General features: G+C 43.2%; 1 protein-coding gene across 1 annotated transcript in view; it reads left to right on the top strand.

The window, feature by feature from the left end:
- Positions 1 to 794: 794 nt before the first annotated feature.
- The window catches only part of G3BP2 (G3BP stress granule assembly factor 2), a 50,687-nt gene continuing 32,880 nt past the window's right edge, over positions 795 to 18,601 (top strand). Inside the window, exons 1-4 of the mRNA XM_085883156.1 lie at positions 795 to 952; positions 1,526 to 1,627; positions 4,848 to 4,929; positions 18,271 to 18,444. Coding sequence (XP_085739282.1) covers positions 864 to 952; positions 1,526 to 1,627; positions 4,848 to 4,929; positions 18,271 to 18,444 — 447 coding nt within the window. The 5' untranslated portion in view covers positions 795 to 863. The remainder of the gene's footprint in view (positions 953 to 1,525; positions 1,628 to 4,847; positions 4,930 to 18,270; positions 18,445 to 18,601) is intronic.

An 18,601-nucleotide genomic window follows, 5' to 3' on the forward strand; every position in this document is an offset into this window, starting at 1 on the left:
CATTATCTGGAAAGGATAATTATTATTAATAGATTAATATATCATTAATAGAATGGGAAACCACACTGTTGTGATGTCCCCGGTGAATGCCCACCCCCTTCCCTGTTCTTCTCTCCCCCCCCCCATTCCCTGTTATTCTCTCCCCCATTCCCTGTTCTTCTCTCCCCCCCCATTCCCTGTTCTTCTCTCCCCCCCCATTCCCTGTTATTCTCTCCCCCATTCCCTGTTCTTCTCTCCCCCCCATTCCCTGTTCTTCTCTCCCCCCCCATTCCCTGTTCTTCTCTCCCCCCATTCCCTGTTCTTCTCTCCCCCATTCCCTGTTCTTCTTTCCTCCTCCCCCATTCCCTGTTCTTCTCTCCCCCATTCCCTGTTCTTCTCTCCTCCCCCCATTCCCTGTTCTTCTCTCCTCCCCCCATTCCCTGTTCTTCTCTCCTCCCCCCCCATTCCCTGTTCTTCTCTCCCCCATTCCCCGTTCTTCTCTCCTTCCCCCCATTCCCATTCCCTGTTGTTTTCCTCTCTTCACAGTGAAATTGTGCGAAAAAAATGATCGATTGAATTGCCGTGAAATTGATATACTGTGTTAATAATGGCGCAGGCAGGATGAAATGGCCTCCGCTTTCGACGAAGTTCCTGTGTATCAATGGATTGTGTATTTCCCTGAGAAGAGAGAAAATAAAAATAACGAAGAGCAAATAAAACCTGATATTGAATCGATGTTAAAACCGCTTTTTAAAAAAATACTCCCGCCGACCCGCGAACGTGCGAACGTGCCAGAGCTCGGCGTTTGATCGTCTTGTTGTGAGAGGAGCCAAGCGTCCCCGGGCCCTCCCCGGCCCACCCTTCGAGTGGCCGGAAGGCCGCGCATGCGCACTGCCGCCCTTTGTTTTCCGTGCACACAGCGATCTCGCGCCCCTGCTCCACCTTCGACGCTTCGTCGCCTCGTCGTGCCAAGGTGCGAATTCACTGGTTTTATCCGTTTGTCCATTCACTGTATCCCAACGAACCGTTATCCCTCCGTCTCGGTACTTTACTCGCTGTTTTTCAGTGGCTTCGTGTGAGCGATTGGACGTCTGGGACTTGCTTGCCTGTAGCGACGGCGTGCTCGCCCTGTACTAGATTACAGTACGCTAGGCCTCACCTTCGACGTGGGGAGTGGGACCACACATTCCGTGTCCGAATCGTATTCTTGAACGATACTACTTTCTCGCAATGGGTGTTGTGTCGGCCCAGCGGGATTTTATTGTTTATCTTTAATAGGGTTTGTTAATGGTCTGCGCCTTGGTGGTGGGTGATCGACTAGCGGCCTATTTGGAGGGGGGGGGGCCCTGGACGGTCCACGCATGGCTAGAGAACAAAAGGTCACACCATTGCAGACTTTACACTAGTCCGGATTTTGGGTTCTGTTAATGGGTTCTGAATTGGGGATGTGATGGTTAAAAACCGAGCAAGGCCTCAGGCCTTGGTTGTTGTGATGGTGAAACGCACGTGAGAGTTATTAATACGTCCGATCGCGTCTTCTGGGCAGACAAGCAATGGTGATGGAGAAGCCTAGCGCTCTGCTGGTCGGACGCGAGTTCGTCAGACAGTATTACACATTGCTCAACCAAGCCCCGGACTTCCTGCACAGGTACGTCCGTCCGGCCCTGCTTTGCCTGTTTCCTTATTATATTTTTATTGTACTACTTCTCCTCGAGCCTTCTCCCATTCTCTTTATCCCCCGAGGTTATTCTTGGTGTCCCATGGGATGGTGTCCGAACGGCGCACTTGTTTTATGACCTACTGTATCTATTTTGGGTTCGATTCCCGACCCGAATATATACCGTCACCCTGGTGTTTCGATACACTGGGATGAGGCGTCAAGGTTTATCAACGTTGAAGATCCTGCGGTGTCTTTTCCGCAAACAGTTGGCGTGTTATCGCCGGAAAGTTAAAAAAAAAATTCACAATCTTCCCAGGATGAGCTCGAGTCGAACGTCAGGCTTGGCCATCCGGTTCGTGAAAGCCTTGAGTCAAACGCTGTCGACTTCCCCATGCCAACACGTGGTTGTAATCATTGGGTCTGTCAAAGTGGTGTATTATTATTATTATTATTATTATTACCTCTGCCATCGAAAGTGAAGGAGGGAATGTTTTCACCCCGTTCTGTCTGTTCATTTGTCTGTGTACAGGATATATGAAAAAGTTGTGGAGGGATTTGGACAAAACTTGATGGACACGTTGGGTGTGTGACAAGGAAGAATTGATGAAATTTTGATGAAGATCCGATGATTTTCTAAAGTGATTCTTCACTGTTGAGAGATGGAGCTAAACTAATATATAGCACGAAATCTCAAAAAGTTGGGGACGGATTTGGATGAAACTTGGTGGACATGGGTGTGTGACCACGACGAATTGATTCAATTTTGGTGAAGATCCGAATGCGGATCTGCATACGAGAATTATTTAATTTTTAAAGTGATTCTTCACCATTGAGAGATCTGGCCAAAAACGATGTAGTACCGTATAGCATGATATTTCCAAAATGTATTGGACCCCACATGTTCTCATGGATCAGGCATGACGTGACGGAGGTATGCGCTCCACAGAGTCCCCTTCTCGTTCCATCGTCTTATTTGTTTGTTACTTACAAAATCTAAAGATTTCATAAGTATATTGATCACTTCCGTCCTCTGTTTGTGTGTTTGTGTGTTTGTTTGTAGACACGATAACTCGAACGGAAGAAGCTACCAATGTCAAATTACACCACGTGATTCAGGAGGGTGATGGCAAGCGCTGATTCGATTTTGGTCAAAATCGGTCAAAGGTCCAAAAAAAAGTTATAACTCGAAAACGGAAGAAGCTACTAATGCCAAATTGCACCACATGATTCAGGAGGGTGATGGCTAGCACTGATTAGATTTTGGTCAAAATCGGTCAAAGGTCAAGGTCACAGTGAGGTCAAACGTCAAAAAATTATAACTCAAGAACGGAAGAAGCTACCAATGTCAAATTACACCACGTGATTCAGGAGGGTGATGGCTAGCGCTGATTACATTTTGGTCAAAATCAGTCAAAGGTCAAGGTCACAATGAGGTCAAACATCCAAAACATTCAATTTTTGATGGTTTGGTACAGAATCATCGTAGAGACTTCTGATTTGCTTCTCTACCTTCTCTCAAGACAGCTTTTATTAGACAAGGTCAGAGGTCAAGTTGACAATTTCGTAAGTACCAGTCTATGACTGCTTGTTTGTGTGTTTGTTTGTAGGCACGATTACCCAAGAACGGAAGAAGCTACCAATGTCAAATTACACCATGTGATTCAGGAGGGTGATGGCTAGCACTGATTATATTTTGGTAAAAATCTGTCAAAGGTCAAGGTCACAGTGAGGTCAAACATTCGATTTTTGATGGTTTGGTACAGAATCATCGTAGAAACTTCTGGTTTGCGTCGCTACCTTCTCTTGAGACAGCTTTTATTAAACAAGGTCAGAGGTCAAGTTGACGATTTCATAAGTTCCAGTCGATGACTGCTTGTTATCTTGCCAAAACGAAGTATTTGCAAGATATTAGTCACCTTGTATGGTTTTTTTTTTATTTTTTTTGTCTGTAATCACGTATAAAAAAATTCTGCAGAGCACAGTTATCATTGGAAATTTTTGTAACTTCGCATATCTGAAGCCTCTAGAGGTCCCTTTCAGCACACAAAATTTTGAAGGTCAAGGTCACTTTGTCGCAAATCAGGGGAGTCGACGAAACCCTTACTTTTTGAGTAATTTTTATCGGATCGTCTTCAAACTTCATGGGAATATAGTTCATGGTCTGGCGCTCAGCTGATTATTTTTTGGTGGCGATTGACCTTCATATGTTTTTGTTTTTTTGTCTGCAATCACGTATAAATCGCTCTGCAGAGCACAGTTATCATTGGAAATTTTTGTAACTTCGCATATCAGAGGCCTATAGAGGTCCCTTTCAGCGCATAAAGTTTTGAAGGTCAAGGTCAAAGGTGAAGGTCACTTTGTCGCAAATCAGGGGAGTCGACGAAACCCTTATTTTTTGAGTAATTTTAATCGAATCATCTCCAAACTTTATGGGAATGTAGTATATGGTTTGGCGCTCAGCTGATTAGTTTTTGGTGGCGATTGGCCTTGACCTTCATGGTTAGCGCCTGAGGTCAAACATTTGACCCCAAGGTCAAATTTTCAAGTTTTAGGAACCATATCGTGTAGTACCTTAAATTGAACACCTCGATGAGTGCTTTCGAGATATGTCAAGCTTGAGACATTATGACGTCATTTGGTGACGTTATGAGGCAAACACATATTTTTCATGGTTACTCTGCAGAACGATTCTCATCGGAATCTCTCGTAGGCAGATATTCCTCAAGGAGTCGCTCCTGGTGGATAGCAGCTCTGTTCACTTCAGTGTGACCTTAAAGAAGTCACACGTGGTCACCTTTTGGCAAGATACGGGTCACCCTGAGGGTGACATTGGTTTATTTGTGTGTTTGTTTGTTTCAGTCTCTGCATTTATCTGTTCCCTGGTCCATTGAGTACTCAAAGAGTCTAAGATATATTTATTCCATATGAGAATGTGTCATGTATTGCCTCCCCATTTGTAGACTACTTCATACTACCCCAACCTTGCTTCTCCTTGCTCGTTTCTCTTAAACTTTTTCTGTTCTCTTCCCATATTCCTCTGGCCCACGTTTCTCTTTTCCTATTGTAATCGCTGCTCTTCCATGTTCTATCAATTTAGATTTTCTTAAAATGGATTGCCCCTTTGCCTTTGTGAAAGCTTTAACACCACGTTTTCTTTTCCTCATTCACTAAAGTACTTCGACCCTCTCCCCCTTCCTTAAAAATCAAGGTTTTATGGGAAAAGCTCATCCTACGTGCATGGGGGAATCAATGCTGAAGGACAGCCTGCCGAGTCAGTGTTTGGACAAGCGGTAAGTTTTGTACCCACTCTGCTTTTAAGAATGCTGCAGTTATCTCATTGTGAATTTGGCTTTTGTAATCGTGAATGTGATCATACTTATTGGCATTTTGCTTCTGTTTGAGGTCTGTCTTGGATGCATTACCTTTGTCGCTGTTGATACTTTCTTAGCATACCAGCCACATTAATTTTGTAGTTTTTTTTTTGAGGTCTCATGTGAACATTTATTCCTTTAACCCATCCCACCTTCTTTTCCTTTGTGCATAAGCAATTTTCTTGGAGGACTGTTTGCTACATTGTCCTTGACTCTGCTTCACTTGAGCTGTAATTTAAATTTTAAGAATAAAGAGTAGGTAGAAAGTTTATGATCACAAGTGAATGGCAAGTGGTTTATTATTATTATTATTATTTTAAATGTAAATAAAATCTATCCTTTGGATGCAGTAACCCTGGCTGTACTTGACAGCATTGAAGGTTGTTGTCGTATCCATGTTCGTTGTATTGTAACTGGCCGTTTGCCAATTGTATTGCTCATCGTATTCAAACATCCTGCATCGCTTTTAAATGTAGATGGAGGGGGTTTCAGTGAATTGATTGTGGGTACATATACTTGCACCTATTCAGCTTGTCAAAGGTGAACTTGAGAAAGATCAATGTTCAAGCAGTCATAACATCAACAGGGTCATCTGGTATTGTTGAAATGAAAGTTCCACATGGAAATTTTAATTATTTATTTTATTTTAATTTTACAGGATATTAGGCTTGCAGTAACACACACACACACACACACACACACACACACACACACACACACACACACACACACACACACACACACACACACACACACACACACACACACACACACACACACACACACACACACACACACACACACACCTTGAATCCTATTGGCCTTGTTCACTTGTTTCCACATTTGTAGCTAAATTTGAAATTGCGTTCTACTTGCATTCTGAGATCTCCCAACCCACTGAGCGATGACGCCTGTAAACTGACTTTCCCATTTGTACTGTTCATTTTGTAGTGATGTTTAGGGTTGATATTGACAATTGGGCATGTGTGTGTGCGTGTGCGCACGCGTGTCTGTTTGTCAAAACCGTGTCAATCAAGTTGGTGGTAGCTCGTGGCTGTCCAGTAAACCCTCACTGTAGCTAAACACAACTTATTTCCTGCACGTGCATAAAACGATTCGACGCGTTTTTGATGAGGCCACGTCATGTGCAGAGGTGCGTCTGCTGCCATCTTCTACCACCCGTGCTCTCTTCAGTCTGCATAGTGCCAAGGTCGAGTGAGCTTGTGCCCAGGATTTTTCTTTAACTAAAACGTTATTCAGCCACATACTGTTCCCTTGAATACAGTATTGCACTGAAACGTCAAGCCTCTCCCAGTCGAAGTGGAGTGAAGACGTCCTGTCAGGTTTATGAAAGCAGAGAAAATTTTTACGATTTTTAGACTAGTTGTGTGGCGGGATGAGTGTTGCGTCGGTTGGCCATTAGTATCATGTCAATGAGAAGGCCTCATTCGTTTAAGTCTGACTTCCTGGAGTTTTTAACAAAAAGCTGATGCCCCTGTTTAGCTGACGAAACAGGGCTCTTCGACAAGGCAACGGGTAACAGGACGTACATCTCCAAGGAGCAGAAGGTTGCACAAGGGTTCAAGTGTCTCCAGGATGTCTTGCACTGCTCTTTTTATGTTTTTTTTTCTTTTCTTTTGGTGTTGCACAATTTTTTTGGGGGGATTTGACCCCCGGTTCGTTCCCCAGGCGGTGGGTACTTGGGGTCATGGGTCAAAATGAGGGGAAAATGTTTTAACTCAAAATTTGATATTAGGTAATCCCTGATGGAAGGTTTTGCCATTTTTTAACTCTGCTTTTGGTGGAAGCATGGGGATTTGCAGTGGAGAGCCATCGACTTCGTTCTAGTTTTGTTTTATTTTAGAATTTTTGCTGTTTGGATAATATTTTTTTAAGGCAATTTACACTACAATTACACCATTTGGAATGTAATTCAACTAGGAACAGTCGTCTTCCTTGGAGAAACTCCACAATCCATTGTACAGTTTGTTGACCAAGTTTTTATTTTTCTCACTAATATCCATCTGTCAACCAAAAATCGAAAACGACAAAATGTCCAAACAAAACGGGGTATTCTTTGTTTTTACATCGCACAACAAAACTGGTTGTAGTTCGGATGATCCACATTCAAAACTGAAGCCATCACCCGCTGGTATAACTGCGAAGTTGGTAGAGTTCAGGTCCTGGCCTTTGCCTTCCAAGCAGCGAGTTTATATACAACACTGATATTAACACTGCTGTCTCGACTTGCACATGGTTGGTTTGTAGTTTTACTGCATCATCTCTGAGACTCGCTTTTATTGTCATTGAGAGTCATTGACATTGTCATTTCATTACCCAGGTCATCTTATTATCCTGCCAAAACGAAGTTTTTTTTTTATGTTTGTAGTCAGCTTGTATGTTTTTTTTTATTATTATTTTTTTTATCTTGCCAAAACGAAGTTTTTGCAAGATATGTTAGTCAGCTTGTTGTGTGTGTGTGTTTTTTTTTTGTCTATAATCACGTATAAAAAATTCTGCAGAGCACAGTTTTCATTGGAAATTTTTGCAACTTCGCATATCAGAGGCCTATAGAGGTCCCTTTCAGTGCACAAAATTTTGAAGGTCAAGGTCAAAGGTCAAGGTCACTTTGTCGCAAATCAGGGGAGTCGACAAAACCCTTATTTTTTGAGTAATTTTGATCGGATCGTCTTCAAACTTCATGGGAATATAGTTCATGGTCTGGCGCTCAGCTGATTAATTTTTGGTGGCGATTGGCCTTGACCTTCATATGTTTTTTTTTTTTTTGTTTTTTTTTGGTCTGTAATCACGTATAAATCACTCTGCAGAGCACAGTTATCATTGGAAATTTTTGTAACTTCGCATATCAGAGGCCTATAGAGGTCCCTTTCAGCGCATAAAATTTTGAAGGTCAAGGTCACTTTGTCGCAAACCAGGGGAGTCGACGAAACCCTTATTTTTTGAGTAATTTTGATCAGATCGTCTTCAAACTTTATGGGAATATAGTTAATGGTCTGGCGCTCAGCTGATTAATTTTTGGTGGCGATTGGCCTTGACCTTCATGGTTAGCACCTAAGGTCAAACATATTTGACCCCAAGGTCAAATTTTCAAGTTTTAGGAACCATATCGTGTAGTACCTTAAATTGAACACCTCGATGAGTGCTTTCTAGATATGTCAAGCTTGAGACATTATGACGTCATTTGGTGACATTATGAGGCAAACGCATATTTTTCATGGTTACACTAGAACGATTCTCATCGGAATCTCTCGAAGGCAGATATTCCTCAAGGAGTCGCTCCTGGTGGATAACAGCTCTGTTCACGTCACACGTGGTCACCTTTTGGCAAGATACGGGTCACCCTGCGGGTGACATTTGTTTATTTATTTATTTTTTCCCCTTAAATGGCCAAGTGGGAAATAGTTGAATAACGAAGTATCTGTTGCTGGATCATTTTTGAAGAAGTTGTTGTTTCGAATGCAACCTTTGGCTGCTGGTTGCATCATTTTCTGGGAGCGCAGCTGAGCTGCTGATGCAGTGCCCCGTTTCCAGTAAACTGGTACTCGCTTTGCCAACCTCGTAAGGATGACAGGCCGAGTCAACTCACCTAGTGTTATTTCGATAGCATGACAGGGGCTTGAACTCAAGACCCTAAGATCTTGAGTTACGCCAACACCAGGCTTCGTTTTAAGAAGTTAGAGTTGTATTTAATTTTTCTTCTGTTGGTGGAGCTATCCCCCTGGAGGAGAGATGATGCACCACGGTGGAATGCCAGCTGTTCTCTTCCAGTAGATGTCCTTGTCATTTTCAATGGCTTCTTTTAATTCCACCCGTATTAACTCCTTCCCCTTGTTTCTATGGAAATTATCCATGAAGGGTTTGAGCATCCATATTTTATTCCCTCGAATGTTCAGTTTTGTTCTTGATTGTGTTTTGTAAACCTGACCTTTGTGGATAAACTTTAACCTTTACGATTCAAAGTCCAGTTGGTGACATCAGAAGTTCAAAGTCAATGGTGAAATCTGATTGTAGTTACCTAACAAAGTGTCTTGAAGCTTACCTTGTCTGTTGGTTGGTGGCCATGTGTTATTTCGTTTTGGAAGGTGAGCCCCGATTTGGAGACACCAAAAGCATGTTAGCTTTTAAAAGAGCGATGGCTCTTTCAAATTATAATAAGACCCGTCACGAAGTCTCCCGGCCATCGGCAAAGCTTGCTGCAGTGTTGTCCATGTAGCTCCCTTTGTAAATCATGTTTTCTACCTGCCATGATAAAATGTTTGTGTTATTTGTAAATGTGGAATGCATCATTTTACAAGTAGTTGGTGTGTTTGAAATAAAAATCATGTGCTGTAACAACCATTCGAGGACCAATAAGATATGACGTAAGAAATCTGTCATGAAATTCTGTGAGGCCTTGCCTCCATTGGCATGTTTGATCGGTTTGGGACAGGCCCCAGTTTTGAGGTTCCCCATCATGGTTGGATCTCCGTTTTGCAGGGGCCCAAGGCGGCGATGTCCCATCTCTGTGAGCTGGGTGTGTGCAGCCATGCGCTTGCACATGTTGTAAATATTTGCTGTGAGCGCAGAGGCTATTTGGCCCAGCATGCCTATGCTTTATTCACACCCCGTAAATTTATTTCCCCAATTTATGAATTGTCTCTGATACCGTCCCAACCTTTATCATTCTTTAACAATTAAAATCCTCCGTGTATCTGAGACAGTGCTCAATACCTTGTCTGCGAACAGTATGTACCTTGTCAATAAAGGTGAGGTGGGATCTGTTTACTTTTGCATTTGGTGGGAATCTTGGGTGTTTGCGATGGCACGCCATCAACTTAGCTCGAGTTTTGACACTTGTTGGAACATTGCTCAGATAGAATGCATTTTTATCCTTGTTGCTTATTTACCTTTTATGGTGTAACTTGTGCACGGAGAGAACAAGGAATATATCCCAGACAAAATGGAAGGCAGAGGCCGAGCGTGATGGACTCAAAGTACATGATGACGATTGTGTGTGTGTGTGTGTGTGTGTGTGTGTGTGTGTGTGTGTGTGTGTGTGTGTGTGTGTGTGTGTGTGTGTGTGTGTGTGTGTGTGTGTGTGTGTGTGTGTGTGTGTGTGACCGACCGACCGCTGTTTCTCGACAACCACTGGTCCCATCGAATTGAAACTTGCCAGCTATATTGCTGGGGACCTGAGTATGTGCCTTTTCAAGGTTTGATATAAATCAGACAAGTGCTTCCCAATTTATGGCCATTTATTTACCAACCCAATCACAGGACACATTGCTGCGTAGGCGTGGCTGATGGAGAAAGGGTGCCGTTTAGTTACCGTGGCATAGGAGTGTCAATGGTCAATGGCAGCGAATGTCATGGCAAGCAAAGACGGGGAGGTAAACTTGATTTTAATTTGGATTTTAATTAACTCTATGTGTAAGTATCACAGCAGTTGTTACTTTAATGCAAGCGATTATAATTCGTGGAATGCACGTGAACATTCCGTACGGGCACGCACCACTTCCGGATATTGATGACTTGCTGTATTCCAATAATTTCTCGATTTCTTATGCGCATTTATTGGTTCACGAAAAAATATTTTCACGAAAAATATAAGTGACCACTATATTAGTTATTGTTGTGTGTCTGTCTGTCTGTCCCGAGCATAGCTCCATGGGTTTTGATCCGATCCTGATGAAATTTTGGTGGGAGGTCTATATCATGATCTCGTTGTGTTTTCCTGAAAATGGGCGTGGTCCGCCCATTATGGGCGGAGCCACGCCCAAAAAACGCGTGTTTTTAGGGGTAGCCGATTTCAATTTGCATCTTCTCCTCGGGGGTTTGTCGAATCTGGCAGGGGTTTCGGTATTTGGTTAGCCCAATGGCACCTGCATAGCCCCTTGGAGCTCGAGTTTTCATTTTCGTCCCAACGTCAAGGTCACAAGGTCACGAACTTAGAAAATTTCCAATTTTGCCATAAAAATCAGACGACCGCCCAAACTTTGAGAGCTGGGATGACAATATTTTTTTATGCATAATCTTAAGGTCATTCCCCATCTAAAGTCTTGCAACCATTTTTCTCTATCTCGAACACCTTGCCTGTGGCGCCCCCTTCAAGTTTGTTTTTACGCTGATTTCATCAAAGTATGGATAATCCGAGGAGTGTGAAATGCCATATAGCCTATATGACGTTATATTGTTCCTGGAATGTTCCAGAGGACGTTTTGCACCAAAGGTCATAATCCTTGACCTTTGACCTTTAAAGTTCACAAAGGTCAAATTTTCAAAGTTGTGGGAATCGAACCGGGTTTTCGACCTTCTTCGACGAACTAACTCCATTAAGCTATAGCACGTATCCTGTTTCCTTATTTTAATGTCCACAACATTGTTTTGGGACCTTTAAGGTTATGCAAAAGGTCCAATTTTTAAAGTTGTTGAACGAAACCGGGTTTTCGACATTTTGCAGCGAATAACCCGTCACTCGTACCACATCATGTTGATCATTTTTATAACTTGGTCAAACATTATCACAATGTCTCATCCTTGACTTCTGAAACAGTCTACATCGTCAAATACCACTCGTGAACCATCGTCGTCTTCGGACTTGTTGATAAACACAATGCCCCAATCCAGTCGTTGTTTATGAGAGCGAAAGAACGGCCTGTGTGGTTGTCTGAAAGTTTTTTTGGTTGGGGGGGGGGGGGTTGCACGTACGGGCACGCATATACGGCCAGGCGCATACGGTCATGCACATACGGGCACGCGAGAGCGAAGGAACGGCCTGTGTAGTTGTTTCTGGCACGCGGTTTGAAAGGTTTTTTTTGTTTTTTTTTGTTTTTTTTGCACGTACGACGACGCACTAGTTACAGTAATGATCTGAGTTCCTGGTGCCTTCGTTCATACTTGGGCCTGAGTCTAAAGGCACCAAAGCTAAACCTAGGCTGAGTTGGAGCTGAAAATTGCATTCATTGGAGATGCATCTGGGCCTGTCCTGAATCGCTCGAACCTGGTAATGGGTACGAGTCATGAAATTACAAAATTTATTGTTGATGGCAAAGTGTTTTTTTATTTTTTTCATTGATTTATTAGGGTGCAACGTTGAGGGAGGGGTGGGAATTTATTATGACCAGAACGGCTTTTCGCTAGGATTATGAAATAGGCCATCTCACTTGCTGCCCCCTGGTGCAGATCCCTGATTCGGGTTATTTATCGTGTTGATGTATCACAAAAAATACTCGAGCGAAGTCAATGTTGTGCCATCGCAAATCCGCATGCTTCCTACCAAAGCAAAGTTGAAAGATGGCAAAAACGATTCCACCCATTATCAAATTCTGAGTAAATTTTTTTTTTTTACTTTATTTTTTCCCTCTATTCTGACCCTGTGACCCTTTGGTGATCACAACTATCAAGTTTGAATTTCTGCACTACTTTTTAGGAAGAGATAGCATGACGAACATACGACAACATCCCCCCCCCCTCTGTTTTTTTTCAAAAAGCTTGGGGATAATAATATGCCAAATTTTTAGAACTGTGTGAAAACAATAGTATGAGCTCCCACTTATTTCTGTATCTTTAATAAAATCAAAAGCACATCTATGAATTTGGTATGTGTGCGTTGGATGAATAATAATGTCAACTGTATTTAATGGGGGGGAGATGGGGGGTAAAAAAAAAACAAGTACCTGGAGAATCGTATTGAATCAAAACAGTGTCATCCCTTCTCTGGTCCCCAAGAGGAGCCTCTTGCATGAGGTGCATGACATGTTTTGTCAATCAAATTTTCTTGCTTGGTTCCTCAAGATGGTTGTGGCACGACCTGTTAAGATCATCAGTCTGTTTAAACTCTTCTATGCGTCTGGTGATAAAACTTATCTCATGCTGGTCGTGCATTGGTTCAATATCAGGAGTAAATGGAGGTTTGTTTACTGGAAATCTTTGAAAAGAAAAAAAAACATTTCTTGCCGAGCTCCCTCCACCATGTGGCAAATTACTTGGGGTTCCCCCCCCCCTTTTTCTTTTTCGTCCCCTTCCAGTTTCACTGGAGGGTCCGTCTGTCCGTCCGTTATGCCTAGACTTGGAAAATATCACCCATTATACATGGGTCAATGTTCAGCTGCCCTGATTCCACCCACCGCTTTACACCCATTGGCTTGACAGCTCGCCTGACTCAACCCCAATGATATGATGCACCGCCATTGCATGAAGCAGCACAAACTGGCAGGCCTTAGGCCTGGGTGGTAGTCCATGGCCCAGTGCAATTGGAATGATCCCAGGTATGGACCCACGATGTATTATAAATGCACATAAGCCGTACGCATGTTTTTGTTTCATGTATGTACATCAGGTTATTTTTTAATATGAAATGGGCAAAGCCAAGAAACAAACGAAACACGGGAGGTTGGAGAGTTTTTTTCTTTGGCCACTGAGTTTTGGAGAAGGGAGGTAACGTCCTGGAACACTCTTGGTATAGGCAGACGTCGCTTTTCTCTCCGCCCACAGCAGAGCTGTGGAAGGAGGAATTTCCAACTTACAACCTACAGGGTTTATCCATGCTCTATCTCTTTTAAAAGCTGAGCGTCATGCAAGGATGCAGCACGGACCATGTTTACCCTCGCCAGAGGAGAGGGTATTACATTTGTTTATCTACCTGTTGTCCGCACAAAACGTGAGTTTGTCTAAATTACATTGGACCCTTTATAATCCTTAGACCTCCAAAAGACTTTAGATCCTCTTCAACCGTTTATAACCCTGAAGACTGAAGACCCTGAGACCCATTTCCCTACCTGATTCTCCGCTAAGGTGTGCGTGTGCACGTGCGCTTGCAGTCCATCCCATCCTTTCCCTTGGATGGACGGTAAACTTGGCATCTTTCTGTCAGCATTAAGATGATGGATGCTAAAGATTTCATGGTGTTATTCATAAAGTATGGGTGATTTATCTCTGGCACCATGAACAAATTCTATATTCCTGCTGGCCAGCCAGTTCATGAAAGACTTGGGCCATCCTGGCCAAGTTCCAAATTGCTGCTCTAACCTACAGTGGGTGCTGCACCCCCCCTCACCTCCCCCATCACCCTCTGATCAAATTATGTTCCCCATAGCCATGTACACTACCAGTCTAAAGTTTTTTAGAACACCCCCATTTTTCCAGTTTTTACTGAAATTTAAGCAGTTCAAATCCAGTGAATAACCTGAAATGGTACAAAACTAAGCGGTAAACTGCCAGAGGTTAAAAAAAAGTTTAGGTTACCAAAAACTTAAAAATAATGTAAATTTCAGAGTTGTTAAAAAAGGCCCTTTTCAGGGAACAAGTAATGGGTTAGCAACTGCAGCTGTTCTGCAGCAATGGAAGTAAATTAAGCCTTGAAAGTTGATGCAAACAATTCCAACAGGTGTCCCAACTTTTGTTGATTAGTTACAAACCCTCTGTCTGTATAAAAGCAGTGTTGGAACGGATTGTGTTGCTATACCCTCTGAAGCATTATTTGGACAATATTGCACTGCAGGAAGTAGTATATTGCTGTCATAATGGTGAGAAAAAGACAATAAAGGAAGACAGACAGACCATTATAACCCTTAAAAGTGTATGTCTTTCCTTTTTTTTAGAGAAATTGCAAAGAAGCCAAGGTGTCAGTGAGTACAGTTTCCTACACCATCAAAAGGCACTTGGAAACGAGAGGAAACTCTGACAGGAAGAGGTCTGGCAGACCCAAAGCCACAACACAATCGGAAGACAAGTTTCTGAGAGTCAACAGCTTGCGTAATTGGCGGCTCACAGGACAGCAGCTTCAAGCACAGCTTGACACTGGTCGAAGTAACGAAGTCTCAGTTTCAGCTGTGAAGAGAAGACTTTGAGCTGCAGGTTTGACAGGTGGAGTGGCAGTAAGAAAGCCATTGCTAAGATGACAAAATAAGAAAAAGAGGCTTGCCTGGGCCATGAAGCGCTGCCAGTGGACTACTGAAAACTGGAAGAAGGTCTTATGGACCGATTAATCAAAATTTGAAATCTTCAGTTCACGCAGGGTTTTGTACCGTCGAGGAGGCGAAAGGATGGTTCCTCAGTGTGTACGACACCAACCGTCAAACATGGAGGAGAAAGCGTGATGATCTGGGGCTCTTTTGCTGGATCCAGAGTCGGCGACCTGCACAGAGTGACTTGCACCCTGACCCAAAAGGACAACCACAGCATTTTTGCAGCGCCATGCATTACCCTCTGGTCTACGCCTCATTGGTCAGGGGTTCATCCTACAGCAAGATAACGACCCAAAACACACCTCCAGGCTATGTCAGAACTACCTTAGAAGAAAAGAACAAGACTGTAGGCTTCAAATCATGGGATGGCCAGCACAGTCTCTAGACTTAAACCTCATCGAGCTGGTTTGGGATGAATTGGACAGAAGGGTGAAAGCAAAGCAACCTACAAGTGCAACACATTTGTGGGAACTTCTTCAACAGTGTTGGGAAGAACCTTCTGAACAATATTTGATTTCCATTGTAGAAAGAATGCCATGAGTATGTTCAGATGTTATATCTGCAAAAGGTGGCTACTTTGATGAGTCAAAAATTTAGATTAAATTTTGTTCAACAAAATGATTCCATGATTTCTTTTTCATTTGAAATTGTTTATTTGTTCAATGCTTTAATTTCAGAGTACATTGAAACATTGAACTGCTTAAATGTCAGTAAAAACTGGAAAAATGGGGGTGTTCTAAAACTTTTGACCGGTAGTGTAGTTCATCTATCTATAATTCCAGCTGTGTGTGTGTGTGTGTGTGTGTGTGTGTGTGTGTGTGTGTGTGTGTGTGTGTGTGTGTGTGTGTGTGTGTGCGTGCGTGCGTGCGTGCGTGCGTGCGTGCGTGCGTGCGTGCGTGCGTGCGTGCGCGCGCGCGTGTCTGCTGATTCTTGACAACCACTGGTCTGATCTAATTGAAACTTACCAGGTATATTGCTGGGGACCTGAGTATGTGCCTTTTCAAGGTTTGATATTAATCGGACAAGTGGTTCTCAAGTTATGGCCATTTATTTACCAAACCAATGACAGGACATGTTGGTGCGTAGGCGTGGCCGATGGGGAAAGGGCGCCTAAGTTACCAATGACAGAACACGTTGTTTGGCGTTTTGCACCCGCAGTATCTATCTTCTATCTATCTATAATTCCACCAATCTCTATTTGTTTGCCTTTCAAAAGGTTTGAAATTAATCGGACAAGTGGTTCCCAAGTTATGGCCAAGTTAGAGCGCGTTGCCCATTACGGCTTACAATGTATGGACTTCCGGATAGTGATGACTTACTGTATTCTAATAATTTCTCGATTTCTTAATCGCATTTATAGATAAACACAATGCCCCAATCAGTCGTGGTTTACGAGAGCAAAGGAATGACCTGTGTGTTTGTTTGAAAGTTTTCTTTTTCCACGTATGGCCACGCACGTACGGCCACGCGAGAGCGAAGGAACGGCCTGTGTGGTTGTTTCTGGCACGGGGTTTGAAATGTTTTTTTTGCACGTACGGCCACGCACGTACGGGCATTCACTAGTATTAAAGAAGAGGAATCTTAGTTTTAGAAATTAGAGTTTGGGTTTGTTTCCATTTTTCATTTGTGGAGCCATTGAAGCATGTTGGCACACCTGAACATTTATCCACAGTTCTCATATTAACCCAGAGTAGAAAAATCCTTCTCTAATTGCCCAACTTAGGCTGGAGACGAATGAGATGTCCGCCTTTTTATATATTGACTCGTGACAGGGATGAGGATGGTAAGGACAGGAAAAGGAGATATGGGAGAGCAGTGATTAAGGATGGTGATGGGACAGTATTAATTGTATGAAAATGCTCTTTTCATGAATCGTTGAACCAGGGAGGAAGCAAAGGTGAGCCTGAGCTTCCGTCTTATATAGAGGGGAAAGAGGATTTTGTGGTGATCACAGAAGAGGAAGTGCGGACAGCATAAAAGAGGTTGAAGAAGGGAAGAGCATCAGGCATAAAGAGATGATAGTTGCTGTGGGAGAAGACTGAGTCAGTTGGAGGAAGAGGCTTTATGTATGTATGTATGTGAGAGGGTTCAATTCTTTCGGATGGTAGGACGGCTAATTGTGCCGATGTGGAAGAGGAAAGGCAATGTTCAAGATCCAGGAAAGTACAGAGGCATTATGCTCATAAATCGTGCCCTGAAGGCACTGGTGAGGATTATTGACTGGAGGATTCGGAAGAGTAGTGTAGAGATGGAGATCATCCAAGAGCAACAGTGGTTTAGAAAGGAAAGGGGGATGACAGATGGGATGTTCAAACGGAGACAGTTGGAGAAGAGGTTGGAGATGCAAGGTGAAATGGCATTTGTGGATTTTGAGAATGCTTATGGCACTGTCTCGGGAGAGATTGTGGTGGTGACACTATATGCAGGTGGTGGTTGGTACTGGGGTAGTAGAAGGAGGCATTCCAGAAATGTGGATTGAAGATGAGTATGGCAAAGACTCAGGTGATGTGGGTTGAGCAGCGGAGAAAAAGACGAATATCAGGTTCGCGGGGAAAGAGATCACACGGAAAGATCTTTTAAGTATCTGGGGAAGTGGTCGGGAATGATAGTTGCAGTGTGGAGGAAGATTTTGGTGGGTGCAAATGTATGGATGATGGTTGGGGGATTGATTGAAGACAGACAAATATATCTAGGAAATTGAAAGGGGAAATTCTTGAGTATTGTGGAACGCCAGCCTACCTTTACGGTCTATGAGACTGTGGCACTGAGAGACACAACACCAGAGGCTGCAGGTTGGTGAGAATAGAAGGATGGATGACCTGAGGGAAAAGATTGGTAAGAGGCCAGCTGAAGTGCGCAGGTCACAATGTGCGGATGGAGGAAGGTCACAATGTGCGGATATCAAGGAAGCTTGATAGGAAGATTGGTAAGAGGCCAGCTGAAGTGTGCAAGTCACAATGTGCGGACGTACGTACAAGTTGATGGAGGGAAGTAGTAGTAAACGAGGTGAACCGTGGCTCAGGAGGGATATCAATAAGGTGGGGGTGGTTGGAGAGTGGAGAGAGTTGGTGCAGGAGTAAGTATTGTGGTCAAGGCAGGGCAGAAGCTTGGGACAATTCAGCCATGCCTCCTTGTAAGACTATGATGTTGGAAAGCATACAGTTGACTGGCTAAACTGTGAAGTTTCTTCTGATAGATTTGATTACAGTATTTAAAAAATAAAATAAAATGTGCTCACAAATTGTAGAAATTGCTTTTGGTTGTAAATTGCTGCGGTGGATTTCTTTGGGTGTAGGAGATCCACAAGAAAGTGATGTCGCTCAAGTTCAGAGATTGCCATACGAAGATTCGTCACGTGGATGCACTTGCAACCCTCGGTGATGGCGTTGTTGTGCAAGTCATGGGTGAGCTTTCCAACGCTGGGCTCCCAATGCGTCGCTTCATGCAGACGTTTGTCCTTGCGCCTGAGGTATGTCTTGGTTTACGGAGATTGTTTTCTAAAGTTTGACCCAGAGCAGAACCATGATTATAACTTAACAAGTTGGTGTTTTATTACTGACAGTTGTGTAGACAATTTATTAAATGTCGCTCAAATGGTACTTCGAGCCGGGAGTTTTTCCCCTTTA

This window comes from Eptatretus burgeri, chromosome 5 (assembly GCF_056783735.1).
Source record: "Eptatretus burgeri isolate ZD-2024b chromosome 5, Ebu_testis_v1, whole genome shotgun sequence".
Classification (NCBI taxonomy): domain Eukaryota; kingdom Metazoa; phylum Chordata; class Myxini; order Myxiniformes; family Myxinidae; genus Eptatretus; species Eptatretus burgeri.